Source organism: Papilio machaon, chromosome 16, assembly GCF_912999745.1.
Source record: "Papilio machaon chromosome 16, ilPapMach1.1, whole genome shotgun sequence".
Lineage (NCBI taxonomy): Eukaryota > Metazoa > Arthropoda > Insecta > Lepidoptera > Papilionidae > Papilio > Papilio machaon.
In genome coordinates, this window is record NC_060001.1 from 3,856,836 (window position 1) to 3,879,722 (window position 22,887).

The 22,887-nt window shown below is 34.0% G+C and overlaps 1 protein-coding gene and 1 non-coding gene across 4 annotated transcripts in view; one reads left to right on the forward strand and one right to left on the reverse strand.

Moving 5' to 3' along the window:
- Nucleotides 1-11,790, reverse strand: part of LOC106716731 — a 31,916-nt gene extending 20,126 nt beyond the window's left edge. For 2 of the 3 annotated variants that reach the window (XM_014510307.2, XM_014510304.2), the window contains exons 1-2: nt 8,711-11,790; nt 8,371-8,627 (exon numbers count right to left, since the gene is read on the reverse strand). In XM_014510307.2, the coding sequence (XP_014365793.2) occupies nt 8,371-8,627; nt 8,711-11,566 (3,113 nt within the window). In that variant the 5' untranslated portion in view covers nt 11,567-11,790. The remainder of the gene's footprint in view (nt 1-8,370; nt 8,628-8,710) is intronic. The other variant, XM_014510305.2, reaches the window with a different exon arrangement.
- A 2,602-nt stretch (nt 11,791-14,392) lies between these two features.
- On the forward strand, nt 14,393-14,464 carry Trnat-cgu. Its single transcript has one exon. It is a non-coding gene; the product is annotated as a tRNA-Thr (tRNA).
- Nucleotides 14,465-22,887: the final 8,423 nt, after the last annotated feature.

Sequence of the window (22,887 nt, forward strand, 5' to 3'; positions counted from 1 at the left end):
GATGAAAAAAGACAGACGACGTATGCCTTATTCGGTGTAGTCTCCGACTTCGAAATCCGCGCATTTATGAACGCAAGTAAACAAGTATAAGAAACGAGTTTAAGCGAGGACGTAGTGGGCGCTATGAGATCACCGCCGCGAATAGCACGCTGAGGTCGAGCCTCAGCAAGCCTGGCACTCACACTCGTGTCTTTCTAATTGCCGCTCTGATTTTATTTACAATGCCCCGTCTTTTACATATCTCTCTCACAAAGATAAGACGAGCATGACATGCAGAGTGCAGAATCCTTCACACAATGCTGTGGTTACGATACATAATTGATATCAGTTGCCCCTTTCAATGGAAACACAAGAAATTATCGCGGCTTAAACTCTAGAAGGTATCGGCACTAACCCAAAACTCAATAGTCCTTTTGTTATAAGGTCAAAAGGTCATAAGTTCTGCATTCTTGCCTAGTGTAGCGGGGACTATTTACAACAAAGGTTTTTTCTAGTTCATGTAAGATATAATAAAAAGAAAAGAATGCTATCTGTGAAACAAACACACTATATCATTCCATACGTGGAAGACGCAATAAAGATTGAGATCGTCCAACAATTTCTAAAAGCGATGTTAAGGTCAATTTAAAGACGAAGCAGATTTTTCAATTGAGGCAACGAGTGGGCGAGATGGAACGACAGACTTACTTATTGTTCACATTAGACACGTTGATGATATCAGTACAGTTGTGTACACAAGTGGCGAGGTGCAATGGCATTTATAGAACAAGATGTTTATTGTAGCTAATGTCATGATGCGATAACCCGATAACCTATTCTTCCAACATGTTGGACTCTTATTATGCATAAGCACAATTAAATACAGGGAAAAAAGTATAATATTAATAATTCGAGTTGAAATACCTTTAAAATATTTTCATAGAGTTACCACGAGGGAGATTTTGCGAATCAATCACAAATAGGAGATGAAATATATCTTACATAAAAAATCCAATTAAGAGTTGAAAAAAGGATTTAATTTTTCTTTTATTAGAATAACTATATTTTATACTCTGTGGTACAGCCATAATGTGGGTAAAAGTTGGCCCCGTCTCGCGGAACGCTCCCACTAAAAATTTGCATACAATACTTGTAAATCGCGTTACAAATTTCTCGGTATCGTCGACGCGGCGAGTCGTATTGTTTATACATGTATGTATAAAAACCGAGTGATGCCACGTTTCGCTAACAAATTCATCGAAATATGATCGAAGAAGTTAAATTATCAAATGAAATAAATAAAGATTTGACTCATTTTCACGTGAGTAAATGTGCGAGGGACGAAGTTAAGATGAATAATATTATTTTCTGAAAGACAGAACATTGTTAAGTTATGAAAATTAACAACAGTATAATATTGTAAACGTAAACGAGGCAAAACTAACGTGTCGAAAGGCATTTTGATTACCACTTAATATTTTTTACAATATATGAGCTTCTGTTAGAAAAAGAAATCATAACCAAAAATGTGTTTGCGTGACTGCAATAACATGTCAATTGCAATTAGTTTTAATTGTTTCGCATCCTATAAAAGGGTACTGTATAAAAATGTATTCGGCTATCTTACATGTACAGTCCTGTACAGGTCCTACGTGCACAGAATGCTTAGGACACCTAGGTATCTAGTCATTACACAAATCTAGTCACGTATTAAGCTAGGCATGCGACAATGCTCTATGAACATTTGCTAATAATTTAACAGTGAAATTTGATAACAAAACAAAATGCTATTTAGTATTCAACTGGTGTATGTTTGAACAATACATCGACAAGCTATAAAGTAATTTGAAAGTTAAATTGTACAACCAAACAATGTTTTCATTTGGAAATAAAAATATTCTTTAGACAGGATACAAAAACATACGTAAAAAGAAAATGGAGAAATAAACCTCTTTCTAAAATAATATTTTTAAGTAAACACAGTACACAGTGTACTGCATTGCTCTATTTACGAATAGACTGTACATTACTTCATTCCCAATATTTATGACCTACGTCCTTATCAATAACACTTCGAACAACAGAATTCAGTAGAACCTAGATTATATAAGTCATATTATAAAATCTAGGTTCTACTGAATTCTGTCGTTTACTAATAAATGCATATACCTATACTTCGTTAAACCTATTAAATTCTAGTGAATGTGGTATACAATACAATTCATTTATAATTAAGATAATAAAAATTGGTCAATACGTTGCTTTGTGAATGATAGGCAACAAAGATGAGCAAACAAAGGGGTTTCTGCTACAACTAGTGTTGCAATACACAATGACAATCCGTCATGCTGTTGAACACGTACGGAGTAGGTACCTGTCGTCACACACGACTACGAATGCACTGTATCTATGGTCGTATAACCTATACAAATAACTAAATAGTGCCCAGTGTCTATGGTTATAAAATATTTGTTTATTTTCTTAACCCCACCTTGAATTTCGACAGTGTAAAATACATTAACCGATGCCTTTCGAACTCTTAAAAAAAAAAAGATATATAATAATATGCTTTGGAACTGGTGATCCGACAGAAGAATACTAACAATAAAGCCCAAAATTAATATGTTTTTTTTTTTTTATTTAGGCTATTAAAAATCCGTGTTTAAAAAGAATTTGTCAGACACCAGACATGAAATTAGCAATGAAATAATAATAATGCCAGTGATAAGAGGATTCATGAGTAATTTAATATTTAATAGCTACATAGGGCATGACTAAGTTAATTTTAAACTCCACCGTTACTCAGTTACCCAATCAATATTATTTATTTAAGTGTTTCTTAGAAATCATTGGTAAATCCGCGTTAAAATAATACAAAAATATACAGCTGGATAATGTTATTTCTTATTTTTTTGTTACCATTATTCTTTTGGATTTCCATCCTATTTTGTCGTACTAAGGAAAATTGATTTAAGGGTTATTGTTTTTTTATAATAACCTGATAAATAATTAACACAATATAATCAAACAAGGATATCTGGCCCGATGAAAGAGGCACTACTATCGCGGTTAGTTCACCCACCGGTGTTAGTTAGCCCACCGGGTCAAATGTACTGGTTGATCTATAGTTTATGCATAAATAACAGAAGACATAAATAACGTACTTTACCTCTCATGACGCAATTTTATGACTAAATGAATGTATCGATTAACTTACGACACAACAAAAAATAAACGTGATCTAAATGTCGTTTCATTATGTTATTTATTATATTTCTAATAATATTCAGACATATATATGGTAGCGTTATAAAAAATATTCAATTTTTGCATTATTCTAGAAATAATATTCAATTCACTTGATCATTTATATACGAGAAATAACAACAACTACTAAGATATAGTTAAAATAACTTGCTTCACTTTCTACCAATCTCAAACTAGTCAAGTTTTCTTCTAAATCTCTAATATGAATAAATTAAAAACCGGATCGCAGGATTTACTTGGCGACTACGACAATTTAAAATAACTGTTGATCAAGTGTTATTTTAATTTTAAAAAGCAATCAAGTACTTGAAATACTAATAACCGTGTATTTCCACTGCCATACGAAAACACATTTTTATACCTAATTTAAAAAAAAAAAGAGAAAAAGGCATGGAATTATATTTATGAGTGTTCACAGTGGATACTAATGTTAACATCAAGCCGTATTTGATATTTATACCAGTAATTTCACTAACTTAAGCGTTTCTTTAAACAGAAAATAATAGCATTTCTAAATAATCTTAGGTATAAAAGAAAATGGTTTTGTACATCTTCATTACTTAAAAGTTAATATTTAAAACATTTGAGTAATTTAATCTTACTAATATTATAAACAAGAATGTTTAGATGGATAAATGTATGTTTGTTAGAAAGTATCTCCAGAACAGGTTAATGGATCTTGAAGAAATTTGGCTCGGATGAACACATATGCTACTGTTTTTTTTTATTCCAAGCGAACGGAGTCTCGGGCGACAGCTAGTTGTTAATAATGTTGACAAGTCGAATAGAATGTCGTGAAAGCCAATAGTGAGCATAGTTGCGTTCAGACCGCAAATAGGTTAACTCTATTCGGTCTTATTAAACAGGTTGATTAAACGGAACTGCGAGCACTACCTCGTTACACAACAAATGTACACACCGTACACGACAAATGTGATTCATACAAGTTTATTAAGTTTATTTTATTTTATAGCGCATGCAGTTCTTTCATGATATTTATTTGTGATTTATTTTTTCATGAAGATAAAACAAGGCGATGGGATTTTTTTATAATACGTCATACTTTTTTATAATTACTTATTTATGAGAAAAGATGAGGTGCTATATTAGGTACTCATGATAATGTAGCATATTATCCGATACAGTATCATTTAAACTTTATAGATCCTCGGAATATACTTATATTCACAATTTTCCTTACTTGCAGTGGACCCACGTACCACCCACTTTGTTCTTGCTCGTAGCTAATACCCGTTATTAAGTTTGAATCTTATAATAAGTACAAGTGCGAAGTTCTAGAGCTAGTGATATATATCAAATAGTATATAATATAGCTTAGAACATAAAATTAGATTATTTTAGTTAACGATTAGAATGCATGTGGTGTAAGTGCCTGGCGCGGTGAGGTACGTTAAGATCGACCGACGCCGAGTTCCTTCACACGAATACAACGATAATAAAACCAGTTTGTAGCTACAGATAAACAAAAAACTTCAAACGAGAAATTCGCAAATGTAACAAACCGTATTTTACTAAAGTATTCCGTAATTTTTTATATCCATAGGTTCTAAAGTCTGCCAAAAAGATAATTAAATGTATTTTAACACCTGTCCCCGTATTTAACAAGCAGATGGTTTGTAGCAAGTTCTTTTTAATAGTTAATACCACAGATAATATAATACTATACTAGTAACTAGTAGTATTGAGTTCTGTTGTATGAACATAAACTCGCTACATACCTACCTACCTATTCTTTCATGATCTTTTATTTGTAGCAGTTTTATTATAAAATAAAAAACCATAAAAACAGCAGTAAGAAATATGAAAGAAACGACTCTATTAGATCTTTAGACCCTAGCTTTTGCCCGCGATTTCATCCTCGTGGAATAAAAAAAAAATAGTAGCCTATGTTTTCTTCCAGATTATTCTACATCTACGCCATATTTCAGCAAAATCCTTTAAGCCGTTCTAGAGATACGTAATAATTAACATCCATCTATACATTCCCATTTATAATATTAGTAAGATAAATCATAATTAAAGGCAAAATTTAATAAACTCTAAAAATAATTCGCTAATGCGTTCTAATATTGAATTGAATCTAACAGATTGGTTTCACGTTTAATATCATAAGTTTATAACGTAAATAATACCCGACAGTAATTTACGGGCCGATGGGTTTGTGTACACAAGCTATTCGTCGTCCGTAACTCTGTCAGGCCGACCTCACTCAAGGACTCTTGGCAACGTTTGAACAATAAACATGAGAAATTGTAGTTTTTACATTCTTTGTTCATTGTATAACCTGTCTAAGATAGATAAAATAATGTTTATTGTTTAGATAATTTTCTATTCAAATTAAGAGATAATATTTCAATGTATTTGGGGTAAAAATATATTTTTAATTTCGCACCAATGACATCATTATCGTAGGTTGTACTAAAAGATTATTCTTTCGGCTTTAAATAAAATAAATAGAATGAGGGGTATGTTAATGGTTTTGTATAAGTGTTCCAGTGTTTAGAATAACCATTAGTATTATTTCCTAGTTAATAGATTTTATTATCTACAAATTATGAAAAAAAAACGAAGTAGTAAAATGACATCATAAGGAAATCCGACTCATTACTAATTTACATATAATGTTTCATATTTGTGTGTCTGTACATAACCCGACTATGTACCTAACCTCAAAGATAAACAACTGTCTTTACTTTCAAATATTTGTTGTCTGTGTGATAACTTTTTACGGAAAAGACGTTAGACATTGTTATCAATAGCATGACTGTTCATTTTAAAAGCGTTGACATTAGACAAAGGTATTTTGAACTTTGGCACTTTACTGTGAACTTAAATTGCCTAGACACTCAAACAAAAATGTATTGTTTTCTCAATTTTTCAAGGAGAATAAGAGAGACGTCAGTATTTTTTTTTGTACCTACGATCTCGACTTATGTTACAAAGACATTCGTTCAAATTGTCTCAGCTGTTTTTAGACGAAGACTTCGGCTTCGAATTGTCAGACTATCTAAACGAGTCTGGTATTGAGGGCGATGCTAATAGCTTTCGGTTCGATAAACTCCTACGCATCCGCATAAGGATTGAACAGAACCATTACTGCTTCGGTATTACTCATATCTACCATAAGGCAAATCGCCTACCACTTCTGACGTTAACGACACACATTAAGATTCCATTTGTTGGTAACTATTTCTAAATAGAAGATTTTAATAGTTCACTTGTCTTGGAATTAAGTAGTGACTTGTTCATTTCGTATGTTACTTAAAACAATTGAAGGTTGAACATTCAAAAACGAAAGTTACTGGATAAGCAAGACATTGAGCCAAAATAATCTTTGATCACGGAATGCAATTTACTATGGCGAAATAAAATTATGTAACATCGTCCACATGATGGTAAATACTCAGAGTTTACTGTGACTTTATTACTTGATTAATTGATGCCCTTTTTACCACTTTAAAGCCTTGTACAGTTTTATAAGAAGAAAATAGGATCACACATTTTACGTTAAAAGTTTTGTAGTTACCTATCTTTATGAATTTTTCGTAATATTATTACTTACGAAATTTTTGGTGACTTACATAGATAAAAGAACGATTGAGTGTGCCATCTTGCACCCAAAAGACAGCAGACAACGTATAATCTTTACATAATGATGTTAAAAACTATTAGCAGTGTTTATCTAAAATAAAAATAAAAATCCAAACGTTGACCATGAACTTGGCACGAAGCGATGTCTATTTTTGACATTTGTTATTAAACAAAACAAACTACATTTGGCTGTATTTGGCATTTGCATTTGTTACTTCACAGATAATAAAATCATTGAAGACAATGATGTACCTACATATTTTGTATGTCGGATGACGCCAACACGCATTTACCGTAGAGTACCAAGCCTTACGTAATCAAAATCGTTTAGATGTAAAGTTTAGAGATGTCCGCAATCCCGTCGTTTAGTGACGCCGACGCTTGGACTCTGAGATTATTAACGAATTAGGAACAACGAAGCTTAAATATCATCAGCTTAACTTGTTCACACAGACCTTGCCAATTAATTTAAAAGAAAGTAAACGAAACGAAGAAAATTGTAATAAAGTTAAATTCTTGCGTCAATCGCTTCATCTGTAAAATCATTTTCAATAATGTATCTTGTAAAAAAACAAATCAAACTAAGTTAACAAAAGACCGAATGTTTCCCATAAGATTTCATTTTGTGTTGAATAGAATTAGTAATTTAAGAATTAAACAATTAAATAAACTCGGCAACGATACACTTTAAATAGGTATCGCGGCTTATACACGATAAAATAACGATAAAAGCCAATGAACACAATAATTACACTTCTTGATACATGACATCATTTGTTCCAATGTATTTTCGCCTTTAAAAGTTGTTTTAAAAATATTAAGAATGTTATATCATACAAAAATGTTATCAGAGTATTAAACTGTATCAATACATGTTTCTTATATCAGTTTTTAGTAACCGCTCCTTATGAATGTTATCTTTAAAAAAATACATTATCTGCATAAAAGATAAGTTAAAAATATCGCGATAATTTGTTTATTGTTTTCACGTTTTTTAAATTTCGGCTTACCTCCAATTCAATTTAATAAAACATAAACGTTATGAAATGTGTTATGGACGTACTATTTTTAAGTATGATATTCTGTAGCACGAAATATTAATGACCATTCATCAATTTTAAATTTGCCAGAACGACCTGCGGTCAACACAATAGAGACTCATTTAGCTATGACGTCCTCCGTTCATAAATTACCCAATGCACTATACTAGAAATACCAAATGTAAAATACGATTTTACATATTTGATGTAATTTAGCACAAGACGGAAGTTAAACATAGTTTACATATACCTACAACATAAAAATGCATGATAAAAAGGTCTGAAAGACCATATGTCTATAGCAAAAAAAACTTCTGTTCCTTTTAGTTTTTAGTATTACATCTATCTACATCCTTTTCGGTGTGTGACATTTTTAGCAACCATATTGCCATAATTATTAACCATAATATATATTGTGTTTTATTTCTCTAATCTCTGAATTTAAACTAATAAAAAGTATAAGAATACTCACCCACAAGTACAGATTTCGCAGATGCACTGCTCCTTAATAACAGGTTTCTCTGGTTTCTTAGGGCCGCCGTGTTTGGGCCTAGTCTCGTCAATGTAGACGGTCTTCTCAACAACAGTCCTGTCGTCGCGCACCGTTTTCCTGTCATCAATGATGGTCTCGTCGTAAACGGTGGTGACGATGTCCTGTCTCGTGGTGTCGGTGATCGCATGATCTACGACGTCGTACTCCCGTACATCTCGAACTGTGCGGACATCCTTCTAAAAACAATTTAATTACATCACCAATATGAACAATTGCATACTATTTAAAATCTACATTAGTTAATCAAAGTACCACTTACCAAGTTTTTGATGTCTAACTCGCTATTGTCTACAAAAACATTGGTTTTCACTTTCTCATCCTCTTTAGCATCTTCGTAAGTCGTTACTTTCCTTGTAACACCATTTTCGGTTATATAACGCGTCACTTCTACTTGGCTTCTGGTTTTATCAATTTCGTATGATTTTTTAATTAAATCAGAGTTAGTTGTCTTTATTACATTTATTTGCTCCGTGTCTACACCTTCATAAAGATCTTTAACGTCCTCGTTTATTTTTGTACCAAAAGTCACTTTGTCGATTCTCTTGAAAGGATACTTCTTCACGGTTTCGATAATGTCTTTCAATACTCTATCGTCAATATTTCTTCTTATCACAATGTTTTTGTTACTCACTGTAACATCTTTGTTCGAAGATGAGGTCTCGATAATTTTCCGAAGGTCACTAATAGATGTAAAGTCTTTAATATCTTTTGATGTCAATATTATGTTGTCATGTGTGTCCTGTCGCTTCAGATGATGACGTGGTTGCTCCGGTTGACCAAAAGGTGACATATCTTTAGGTCTTTTAGGTCTGTCATCACCGGTCTCATAGACAAACTTTCCATTCCATGTTCCCGTGCTTCTCTCATAGGTAGTGAGAGTGTCTTTAGTCTCTGAAGTGCTTTTTGAAGTGCTTTCCTTACTAAGGTTTTGCTGTTCTTTTGTGATAAACTCCGTTGTTTTAGTTACATCTTTAACATCACGTTTGTCAGTTTTTCTGTCTGTTGATGTTGTTTCTTGAATATCAGAATACACAGTCTTGTCCGTCGAATCCCTTATGATTCTACCTTGATCATCAACTCCACTTGAAGGCGGTTCTGTGATAGCAGGTTTCTTTGTAAAATCTCCAGAATATACATTTCTAGTGGAAGCAATTTCTTTGCCATCTCTATACAAAGCAGATTCTTCTGCAACATGGGTTGCACTTTTGGGTATACCATCTTTGCCGGTATCATAGTAAGATTCTTTATCTAACACATGCCTAGTATATTCATGTTCCGATTTTATCCCAGGGCCACTGACGTGATGGCTTTTTTCATGGGTTGAAAGTTCCTTACTATCTCCCCATTCTCTGTGTGAGCTATCGACAACTCTTTGCTTTCCATCGACTACTTCTAACACATACGATGATGTCGATGCTTGTTGAGCGCTACTGGTGTTACTTTTTAGAATTTTCGTTGAAAAATTTATACTATCTGTATCTCGCACATCTAAAATATCTCCTACTTTTCTGAGTTCATTTTGGATTGTTGTATCATAGCCATAGAAGTTTGATGAATCTGTCCTGGTGTTTTGATTGCGTCTTTGCAAACTGGTAGTTTCATTACTGGTTGTGCTGCTTTCTACGATATTTGTGTTGCTTTGCATAGTGTTAGATACGTCCGACTTCGTAGTTGTGTGGTGCACATTGTCTCGGGTCGACAGCTGGTCTTGAGTTGATTTAATATGTTGGAGATTTTCCTGGTGATGGGACGTGTTAGTGTGTTGCACATTGTCACGTGTCGACATTTGGTCTTCCGTTGATTTAATCTGTCGAAGATTGTCCTGCTGATGTGACGCCATGTTAGTGTGCTGCATATTGTCACGGGTCAACATTTGGTCTTGAGTTGACTTAATCTGTTGGAGATTGTCCTTATGCGAAATAACATTCTGGTGTGAAGATATTTGCGTTCCATCTTTGACGAGTCTAGAGTCCTCTCTAATAGTCATTTCACTTTTAGGTTGATCACCATTCTTTCCGGTGTCATATTTAGATTTCATATCATAGTTTTGTTGGCTGTGAACGGATTGAGGAGTAACATTGGTCCCACTTACACTTGCATAAGCTTCTTTCGATGAATGCTCTTTAGCATCGCCCCACTCTCTTTTCGAACTGTCAATAATTCGTTCTTTTCCGTCAACAATTTCAACGACGTACGATGAAGAAGACGATTTTGTTACACTGCTACTTTTATTTTCACTTGTCTGATTTGTTGAAGTGAATTCGGTAGTTTTATTATTCCGATCTAATGTTCCTTCTGCTCCGTAAAAGTTTCTAGAATCCGACTTAACGGTCTGACTTCTCTTCGAGCCGTCAGGCGAATGATACCTGTCCTTCTCGCGTTGGTTAACGAATTTCTTATCAGTTATTTTTGAGAAATTGTCTTTCATATCGCGTCGAGATATAAACGATTGTTGTGTAGATTGTGTGTTGGTTGCATTTTCACGTTCCGATTGGATCAACGAATTAGTTGCATTCGCGCCCTGGGGTCTTCTGGTGTAGGTATTGGATCCTGTAGCTTCGTGCGCAGTGCTGTCGATAAAAGCAGTGTTCAGGGTCTGATTCTCAACAGAGGAGTCTACGGTTCTGTCAAATGTCTGACTGTGACTCGAATTAGAATGTTGTACCGAAGAAGATGAAGATTGAATTGTCTCACTCTTTGAGCTCTGCTGGTGCACAGAGGAGGACTCTTGCAGTACGGAATTAGAAACGAACTCGCCGGTGGTGGACTGAGCCATGTCACTTATGTTATGCTCGTGCGATCTTATCTGAGATAAATCAGTCACCGAGGGCGCTTCCGTTATGATATAATGCGGATGGCTATTGTAGTGCTCGGATATTGTGGAGCCGGTAATAGAAGCGTGATCTGTTACATCGGTAATCATAAGCGGGTCGTCCTCCTCGACCTTTACATCGATGTAGCGAATCTTTTTACCTGTCGAGCTGACCTTTTGCAGCGTATTGCTGCTCTTCTGCACGGTGGACGTGCTACTCTTCTGGACACTGCTCGAAGCACTGCTCGATGTGGTTACTTCGGACGCTTTTGATTGTTTAGTCTTTTTATTTTTGATAGTCATTTTGTTTAGCACTGTGTCGCAAAGTAAAAAACTATTTTAAAACTTTCCTTAATATACGAGATTCTTAAAATTGTAACGATTAAATATTTTAAATTAAAAATAAAATTTATCACATAATTATATTAACGCTTTGCCATGTAACGTATACCGTCGCGAGAGTCGTTCGTGTCGGGGTTGTGCGCGCGCGCCGCTCGCGAGTGTTTCGCGCAGTCTGTGCTCAGGCGCTGGCTGCGGTCTCTGGCTGCTGCGCTCGCGTCGCGACGCGGAGAAGGCGCCCGTCTCCCTCGCTCCCGCCGCCCCTTGCCCCTTCGCACCTTGACGTGTATCGCGTCGCCCACCGGACCTTGCGACACGTAAGCGTTTACATCTCGTAAGCGCTGACTCGCTGTCAAGTCGAACTCATACCAAAAATGGCACATTCTGCCTTACCCCATAATTGGCCTAAACTTTAGTGTCACGTTACGTACCTATATCTTTACATAATTATATCAATATTAATCGCTAAGTACAATTTTTTTTTAATCATTTAGCTTTATCGAATAAATTATATCCGAGCACTGGATAAATTAAGAAAAAAAAGGCTAATGATGATGGATAAATAAAGTAGCTAATAATATTCCTGCGTGCATCAACTATCTTCCCGTCAAAATCTGTTCTGAAGATTACCCGGAACAAACGCGGCCTTGCAAACAGATAGACAAAAATTTTAAAAATTGATTTTCCGTTTTCAGCAACGCATATATAGGTACAGCATGTTTAAATATCCATTATGCACAAAATCGATTGATAGATTTTTTTTTTTCAATATTAAATACTGTAACTCCAATTTTATTAACATGTATAAATGACTAAATGTCCGCAACTCTGTCTACGCGGCATTAAAAAAACTTAATAAATAACCTTCTTTCAGACTGTGTTCAACATTTGAGCCAATTTTATTAAGATCAACGGATCTCCGGAGCCATTCCGAAGATATCTTCTAATCATCCATCCATCTAAACTTTTGCATTTACAATATCACTTAGATGACGTAAGTTTACGTATCTATGTATAATACAATTCTCAAAACAGCATGAGGAAAATCTAACGTAAATAAACAGATGCGAAAGAAGTAAAAGAAATATTTAAATGCCGTGCAAAATGATTATCCATAGTTAATGCCCACCCTCCGGAATTGTAGGCCTTATTTAATTTTTATATTCACTTGCCACACTTATGAATATCATTACTGTGTCATTAAAGTAAAAAATACTTAGTATTTGTGCCTGCAACTGTGAACAACATACAGCTGTGAGGTAATGACACAACATAACATGAAATTTACATTTAAATTTGGCTGAGCTCAGTTAAGCCTTACCATGTGTAACGAGATTCGTTAACTCGATTTATTCGATTTAAATATGACCTCTTTTTAATACCTCCAAGCTTATTGGGTCAAGTACGCGTGAATCGATTACACTTTCACTTGTTTCTACTTTGTAGCAAGCGCCACCAATTACCAAGATTTTTAGGATGGGGAATGAACGATGAACCGTCTGAAATACGTGTTGCGAATCAATAAATGGGTCAACTGATTTTCCATTCAGGGGCAGAGTAGCAATTAGTGCAGACGAAGAAAAAAAACCATAGCTAAATATTAAAATTTCGACATAAAAACATGTAAACCCTCGGAAGATATAGTCACCTTTTCGTACAAAATATATCGCCCAAGTTATCTTCAATCTTATGAGTTTTCTGGGTTCTGGGTTTTGGACTTCATTTCATCACTATGCATAACAGTGACAATCGAAAGTGATGCATATAGCAATGCCCAAAAAGTATGAAGTAAAATAGATATGCGATAAGAGAACTTATTAATAACTATGACTGAAATAATACGTCATCGTTATTACCGAAAAAATATCACGTTGTGTCAGTTAGTCAAAGCTATATTATATATTAGGACGGTAAATACTAAGAAAATATGTATAACAGCAGATTTCATAAAGAATAGACTGGGCAGGTATAGTAAGTTAGTTTTCAACTAGTTTTAAATAGCTACGTAATCATTTAACTGACTGCATAATGCAATTATTTTTATCTTACGACCTCATGATAAACTTTCGAATTTTAAAAATTCGAACGTAATATTCGATTTAATAAAAACAATGCAGAGATTATACAACGACCGGTACATTCACAGACATTAACCAAAGCCAGACGTGGGCTGTACAAGGCCCGACTTTTGCTGCCTTTAAAAGGCTGTGGTGGGCGAGTCGGTTTTGAATCATGCGCCCACCGCCTGCTTGCATGCAACAGCCAAATAAATACATTAATCACTATTTTAAAATCCCTATTTCACAAATAAATGAAATCGGGAAAATAATATTACTTCGAAATATTCGTAACGCTATGCCAATTAATGTATCAGACGTGTGATTAAGGTAATTATAATATCTAAAGAACGTACAACTTTGTGGTTGCTGTGTAACACAAATAAAACTTTTTATTTAATAAAAATAACACACACTAACTTTGTGTTGAAACGGTAGTTTCTTACAGGTCAAAAGGTTAGCCAAGTGACAGGAGGGATTTGCAAACATCCAGGATATAATACATGTTTATGGAGATCGTTGAAAGTTTTATTCGTGGATTTTTTGCCGAAACTTTTTTTTTTCGTAAAAATGAAGGCAATTTCGATGTGAAATTTACAACCACGCAAACCGTATCACTATGTAAAATTTTATGTTAGAAAAATCTGTATAATTTACTTTTTCAGGCGTTATTTTACAAATATTTTAAATATAGTAAATAAACAGAAAGCTAGGAATGATATCAATGATGACAGCCTCTTTAGCTCAGTGGTAGAGCACTGGTCTCGTAAACCAGGGGTCGTGAGTTCAATCCTCACAGGAGGCATTAATCAATAAACCTTTTATTTTAAAGTCAATTTGTTTCCTAGTAATTGAAAAATATTAAATTACATACAAAGAGGGTGGATATTAGCATTCCGAAGAATTAATTCTTATTATCGAAATTAAACATCTTAAATCATACTACATATATAATCATATACCGCGCTCTGCGAGTCCATCATCTCATATTGTATCAACTCGTGGGGCGGATCTTCCGTAACCACCATGCTTGAATTAGAACGTGCTCAGAGAACTGTTCTTAAGGTGCTATTCGGGAAAAAGAAAAGATTCCCGACACAAACATTATACTCACAGGCTGGGGTCCTGACTGTGAGACAAATATATATATTAAAAACGGTTCTAATACAGCACAAAGCCGTCATGAAAAACAATATTTATAAGGACTCTCAAGGTAAAAGACTTTTTAAAATACCACTTCCAACAGTTAGCTCCACATTCGCACAAAGATTCTCACATTTCTTAGGGCCATATATGTATAATAATATTTTAAGTAAATGCGACATTAAACAAGACTCACTTTACAAAGCTAAATTAAAATTGAAGTCGTGGTTATGGAAACTATCATATGCGGAAACTGAGAAAATCATTAAAATAGTACATTAAATAAGAATAATTAAGTGATTATTTATGGATTGAGTTGTAATGAGAATGTTTTTGTTTTCTTGTGTAGTTTACTTAACTCCTAACTATTCTAATATTGTTTAATGCCCATGTGTTGCCATCTAACGATGTTTCTTGTTAAATCACTGAGCTGGGTCCTCGCGATACAGGCTGCGCTTAGTGCGAGGATCCTGGATAATTCACTGTATTTTTTGGATGTCAATAAATATTTTTCATTTTTCATTTTTTCATACAAAAATGCTATTTCCTTTCCCTCTCTGTCATCGTTTTATTTCTATCGTCCTTGTTATAATCACGTCATTTATTGTTGGCGTCAGTTGACGTCATTGTAACCGTAGGTTTCCACCGCCCAATGCTTGTGTGATGCAATGTGCAGAAAGAAAAATATGGCCTACCTTCTTTTTGTACAGGTGTTTCATTAGTGAAACCCCAAGGTTATACCGTTATGTTTTAATTTAATTTGGAAGCCGATTTGTGTGTGGCTTTAAACGTAATAATTTTATTACTTCAACGCCCTCTATTTCATCACAGTATAAACTAAACGAATTCAAAGCGAAGTCGTGGCGCAGCGTCTTTCATGAAAAATAAACGTGTTTGTCGCTAGATGTCACTTTTTACAAGATTATCTCAAAAACAACACAAGAGGGCGTCTGTATCTGATAGTCGATAAATGGAATGGCCGTCTGCGTCACGACGCTGCGCAATCGAGCACGGAAATAACTAACAGCTGTTCTACAATATTCGTTCGGGCAACTCAGGTAGCAGCTGTATACGGACGGACAAACACTCAGCCGTTTTCCTTGGAACTACGATTGTTTGGACACTGGATAGTGGCTTTCTCATTGTTTAATCTTTCGCCGTGCAGCACGAACGGTTCCATTTTTCGGTTTATTACTATCAGCGTGTGCTTTTAGTATTGGCTTCGAAAGTGTGTGAATCATTACAATTCGTGTGTTTCTTGGCGATATGTTTACCAAAATTCGTTCATTGTTGTTGTGACTCAAATCAAGTTGAAATGCCTCGTGAATACGTGGACCGCGAGGAGAGTTCTACAGTGTTATGTCAATAGAATCTCTACTAGATAGTAATTTTAATTTTTATAACCGTAAAAGTAATTTTAAAAATGTCTAGCACAGTTCCAAACAGTTCTGCCTTACGGGCTTTAGCTTTAGAATATAAAAGCCTGCAGGAAGAACCTGTGGAAGGTTTTAGAGTGAAACTGTTAGGGGATGACAATTTATTTGAATGGGAAGTTGCAATTTTTGGTCCACCCGATACATTATATCAAGGCGGATATTTCAAGGTAAGAGATGACATTTATTAATTTGTATCATGATGATCTTATTAATACTTTCAATTTGTTTCGATATAATTCTGATATCAAAAATACAAGTATTTTATCATAGTTTTATACGATTTTTTCTTTTGTTACCTAATTGAATTGTCAAGTATTTGTTAAGTTTACAATTTGAAATTATACACTGATGTCTCCACAATCAATATAGAAATTGTTGTACTATGCAAGCCATGCCCTGTTGCAGAGCAACCAATCATGCACTTGCAGCTTGTTAAACAGACTGTGCACTTTACATCTTACACTGCCCGGTGACTCGCAACTTGCAACCCAAAAAGCAAATCATAACTATGTAGGTACAAATTAATCTGAGCAGGGAGCTGGTGCACAGATAGGTTTTACACATACAAACAGTGACTTGATCTGCAAATCATCAATTTTAGTTGAGTTATCCATTTCTAGCTAGCAACAAAAGCAAAAGCAATCTTGTATATACATATTTAGTTGCAGTCTTTTGACACTAAAGCCACTCTACAATGATTTTGTGGTATTGTAATTGGTGGACCAACTAACCAAAGGGATTTCTGAAGCTATTACATTTTTTTTAATATACTTACTAATAATTGGCTACTACTTGCTTATTATTTACCTAATTAATTGTGTGTAAACAATAAATTTAAAATCATTAATCCCATTCTTTCTTGGATAAACATGGTTTTGATGAATTAAAAATGTTACTTTATATAAATTAGACAATTGCCTTGAAAGTTAATTCCAGTAAATTCTATTTACTTTTTTTATTCCATTTTATTTGTGTAAAACGACTATCTGACAGTAGTCATATTTCATATCAATAGTTTGTAGGAGTAACAACATTGACTATTGCAAATTGTATTAATATAGTCTGAACGTTGTAGTCTAATTAATATTTTTATTCCTCGCGAACAGAGTAGAAAGTGACAGCTTGTGAAATAAAGACTGAACTTTTCATCAAATCAGAACAACTTATAAAATAAAAAAAAGAAAAGTCACTGAACATTAGCAATGCAGGGGTTATATGAATGTTGTTACATCATATTTGGCAGAAACATCAACATGGCATTGTTTGAAATTGTTATGTTTAAACAAACTGATATGATTTTCAATTGGTTACTCACCAAGAGTAGAAAAATTTTAATACAAATATTATTAATTTAAAAAATATAACAATAAAAAACAGAAACATTTATTTTCCGTTTCAAATGAATAGTGACATATTTTTAATATATCAGGGAATAAATTTGATTTAACTGGTTTTTCTTCGAGGCATTGTGTTTTACTGCTACACTTAGTCATAGTAAAGAAAACACTTCTAAGACCTTATCTATGTGATAGTTTAAAATATTTAAATCATCTGTAACTTATCATCTTATGTTTACATATACATTGTATTAAATGTAATTTCAATTGTTACAGGCACATATGAAGTTCCCGTCAGACTACCCTTACTCTCCACCTTCTATTCGATTTCTTACAAAAGTATGGCATCCAAATGTTTATGAGGTAAGTGATAAAGTACAAATTATATGTGTGGTATTTTCTAATCTGGTGTATTTTATAAAATGGCAGGTGAATGAAACATTTTTCATCATCTATGACATATGTATAAAAAAAAATTATTGAAACAAAAACACGCTAATGTTATGGTAAGTCTCCACCGCAGTAACATCTGTTGTACAACAATATTACTATCCCTTTCTGTGCGTCCCCACCTCCATTGATAACAGGTAAACAACGCATCTGTCATTGTGAATGTCTATTAGCAGTGGTCACTTTACTTTATTTCGGTGAATTCATTACAATATAAAAAAAATGTATTACATTATTTTACAAGAAATTGAATTCATGAAGTAATGACTTCAGATCGCATAATAGGTGATTTCAATCACATTCCCTTCCTAATACAATAGGCACTAGTACAGTCAGCTGCATAATTATTTATACATTTACAAAATGTTAGAAATATGTTTACCCCTTCGGTTTCAAAAAAACGGATTCGCCTATTTGTCATAAGCACGTATTCGTGGTCGGAAGCTTACGTACGTGTATACATATTTTTGAAACTGAAGGCGTATTCAAGTTTTAGAAAATGCATGCTTATTTATTATGCAGCTGACTGTACATACCCAAAAAGTCTCAGAAAAACATAACAATGGTGATTGTTAGACTGGAACCCAGAATATTTTTTGCGACATACTCAATGTGCAGGTAGGCGATTTTGAAACGTTTTTAACAATACAGGCCGATGAAATTATTAACGTAAGTTTTTACTGCCTAAAATAGCAATAGCAATTAGCAGCATGACAATATTTTTTCTTACACTTGTGTCGGTAGTGAAAACCGTCGCTTATAATCACAGTAAGTCCAGGTTGAACGTTGAATTTTAATTAAAATCCAAAAACTTCTAACTTCTACAATGCAACATTATAAAAGTTTTGATAACTTGTGGCTAAGGTTTTGTTCGTTTGTTTAGTTTGGTAATTTTATGTCAGTTGAAAATACATAAAAATAGGTTATTCCTTTGAAAAGAAAACTGATTGCCTAACATATCAATATACCTGACTACCGTGTAAAAATCAAAATTGGTAATTTTAAACGAAAATAAATTCTAATTATAATTACAAATTCAATAAAAGAGGATAAAATTAAATTCACGTTCGTATCTTTGTTTAGTGAATAATAGAAACTATCTGACTTCAATCTTCACGAGAAAGGTCGCAATAAAGAAACGGAAACAGCTGCCCGACCTTCTGCTCCGATTGTTTGTTCTTTATTGAACGCTAAACACTAAGGTCTAGCTGTACAATACAATTCACAGCAAGAAAATTGTAGAAATCTTACTATCTTACTAATATTATAAATGCGAATATTTGGATGGATCGATGTTTGTTAGAAGGTATCTCCAAAACGGCAATACCGATCTCTCCGAGATTTGGCATAGATTGAGAACATAGTCTGGAAGATACAGTTAGTTTATTAATTAACTTCTTTTTCTACCCTACCTTGAGTTAATTTACCCTTAAGAAGCACTAACTATTACAAATATAATGAAAATCTAATGAAGGAGTGAATGACTTAATACTTCAGTAATTTCAGTCGTCATCTGGAGGACGGAAACCTGGTGCACCGACTCTAGTTGAGTGGGATAAGGACAAGAAGGTGATGATGATCAATTTGTTATCGAAGAATTATAAACGCTTGTGAAAAAGAAAGAAATACGTTAGCAATGATAATCATAAAGTCATTATCACTTTTTGTATAAACTGCAGACTCTACTATTTCCTAGCACATGTGAACTCTGACTGTGACAAATCGTGTTGAATGTGAAGACGACAAAAAAGCAACTCGTCTTCGCTGATTCACTCTAGTATCCTTCCCGTCCCGCATCAGTTGAACTGTTACATTAGAAGGGAAAACAGGATTTGAAATTTATTTTTGGTGGTAATACATAAATCGATATCTTCATCATCATCATCATCATCAGCTTACTATACGTCCCCACCGAGGGGCTCGGAGCCTATCCCAAGTTAGGGGTGACTAGGCCATAGTCAATCGATATCTTACATTACTAATATTATAAATGCTAATCCTTGAATGGATGTATAGATGTTTGTTAGAAGGTATCTTCAAAACGGCTTAACGGATCACGATGCTGTCACTTCACGATCATACGTGAGTTGAACCGTTCTTAATTAATTTATTCCAATGTCTCGCGAAAAATTAAACAGTTTAATTAACGGATCACAATGAAATTTGGCATAGATATACAATAGAATATAGTCTAGACTAGATGAACACTCATTAAGGTTTTTCTAATTCGCGGACGAAGTCACAGACGAAAGCTAGACTAAATTAAATGTATTAAAAGATTATTACTGTAGATATATCAAAGGATATGTATCCGTGCAAACGTAGTTAATATCAGTTCAGATAATTTAAGTACAGTTTTTCTGACATGTTTTTGTAAAATACTATTGATACGGTCGAATCCAAATTCACTTCATTCTTAGGCCTTGCAATGCACTTACATTATAATTAAATTAGGAAATTCTTCCAAATCTTTTTCTATGTTGAAACGGTATGTCTACTTTCGTGGCATATTACTGATCTCGTCTTGGCCATTCCACACTGTGCAGTTGCAAAAAACGATCGAGTCAATATAAGCACAGTTTTAGTGACGTTCGTACGTTTACCGTTCCGTACCGTTTACCTTTCGTGAGACGAGCAAGCAACAACGGCAAAACGGAATAAAATTGTGGCGAAACATTAGGGTCATCAAACTAACAATGATTCACACAGCGACACATCTCGCCGAATATTTCTCTAGAATTTACTACCACAACAAGCAATTTGAAGCCATAAACTGTAAGCATTAAGAGCGAAAGTGGTGCAAACATTTTAAATGATGCGCAATTAGTACTAGGTGATTTAATTAGTCTGTTTTACTCAAAAGGAAACTCGTGTACGATGAACCTGGTCTTCGTATTTTGCTATGACATTCGAAATTTGGTAATCCTAACGCATTAAGATTATAGGATGTAAAATCTGTACTACCCTCGTCTTAAATATTACCGAGATGTAATCTCTAGAGAGCCCTTGCTATATTGTACAGGACTTAAAGAACCGAAGATTGTTGCTATGATCAAAATTTTCAAATAGTCGTCATTTCTTATTCAAAAGTTTTTGAATGAACCACCTTAGTGTAGTTAGTAAGAATTCACTGTGATATTGGAAGGTATATTTGTGATTTATCTAACGTTCAGTTATTTCTATTGTTTGTTGTTTATATTCAATGACGGCAATGAAGCTAAACAATTTACTTTCATTCCGTCATCACTGATTATTGTATGAAATACAATAATATGCAATCTCGTACAGAAATTTCTAGAATCATTGTTCGAATCTGTGACTTCAAGTGTGACCTCGCTTACGATTGCTGCACAGCTCATTGTCAATACGGTAAAAGTAGGATATAAAAACATTTTTCATGAGCCTTCGGGTAAAAAAATCTAACAATTTGTGGCTAATGAATAAAGATGAATTATTGGCTTGTGACTTAATAAGCTCATTGAATATCTTAATAGTTGAGACATGAGCTCTTATTATTATTGATTTCTATTAGTTGTAGATAACCTAATTCACGGGAACCTTAAATTTATCCGGCATAAATATTAGCCTATACGTTATTTTGCATTTGAGTTACCTGGTAAGGAACAAAACATTTATTGACCATATCATACCATAGCCAGAAAATATTGGACTTTGAGTCGGGACAGTTCATACAAAATCTTGTTTTAGGATGAAAGTTTCGTTAAAGATTATTCAATCCAACCATTACAGGAGATAAAAGATGAAATATTGTTGTTACTTATCGTATATATGTAGCCAAGGCGCTGACACTATTATCGCTAACATTTATACATGATAAAGAATTCTTTGAAATATTTAATATTAATTAATTGTAAGGTACGGTGTAGTGTACATTCTTCTAGGAAAGTTGATAGGCGTGAAACAGGACATGTGTTGCAGTTGAACGACCGCTCACCGCTGCCACTGCACACTATACATCACAGTGATTCACTTAACAGTCTATGAACTAAATTGAATACAAATTATAATAGTTTAAAGTATGTTAATGTATACTATTGATGAGTTTAATCTTATGCAGCTATCAGCTATAAGTGGAGTAGGTGAATTGATCACAATACACGAGACATTAGTTGTAGCAATCGAGTCAGAATTTAATGACAATTTACATGTAATCGCTCTCGTTTTCTGGTTTAGTGACTGCCAACATGTAAGAAGATTCTAAATTTAAACACTATGTACCAATATATGTATATATATATATATATATATATAAATTGTACTCACTCACGGCCCAGAATAGCCAGAAAAAGGTTTTCTACTTTTTTTGTGCTTTAGTTCTAGTTTATTATTGTTGTGCCCAAGTATACACAGGTTACTTGGACATTAAAAATATGTTTAACATCAACTCAATCAACCAATGTTAGTTAAGGTTTGTGGTTTGTATTGTTGCTGAATATAGATAGGAATACGGGAGTACTGGATTAGTTGTGGGAGAAGAAGGATAAGAAAAGGAAATATCCTTTCCCTGTTAGTCCTTCCCTCTGTCTAATAGGCAACGCCCCTGCAACTTATTTTCGTGTTGCAGATGCTTATGGGCATATTATAGGCCGCTTGCTAGTTTGTCATCGTATCCTATAAAAATCATATTGTAATTTAGGTATTTACCTATTACTACGTTTACGTGTTTCTATTTTTTTCCCATGAAAATTTATTCATCTTTTATTGTACTCCAAACACAAATCCGATGCAATACCACTTTAATTTTTACCAACTTGAATCTTCAACATAAAACACCGTTTGGTTTGGCCCAGTTCACTGGCCACAGCTCCTTTAAACCGGACCCCCGTAATGTATGCTCACTT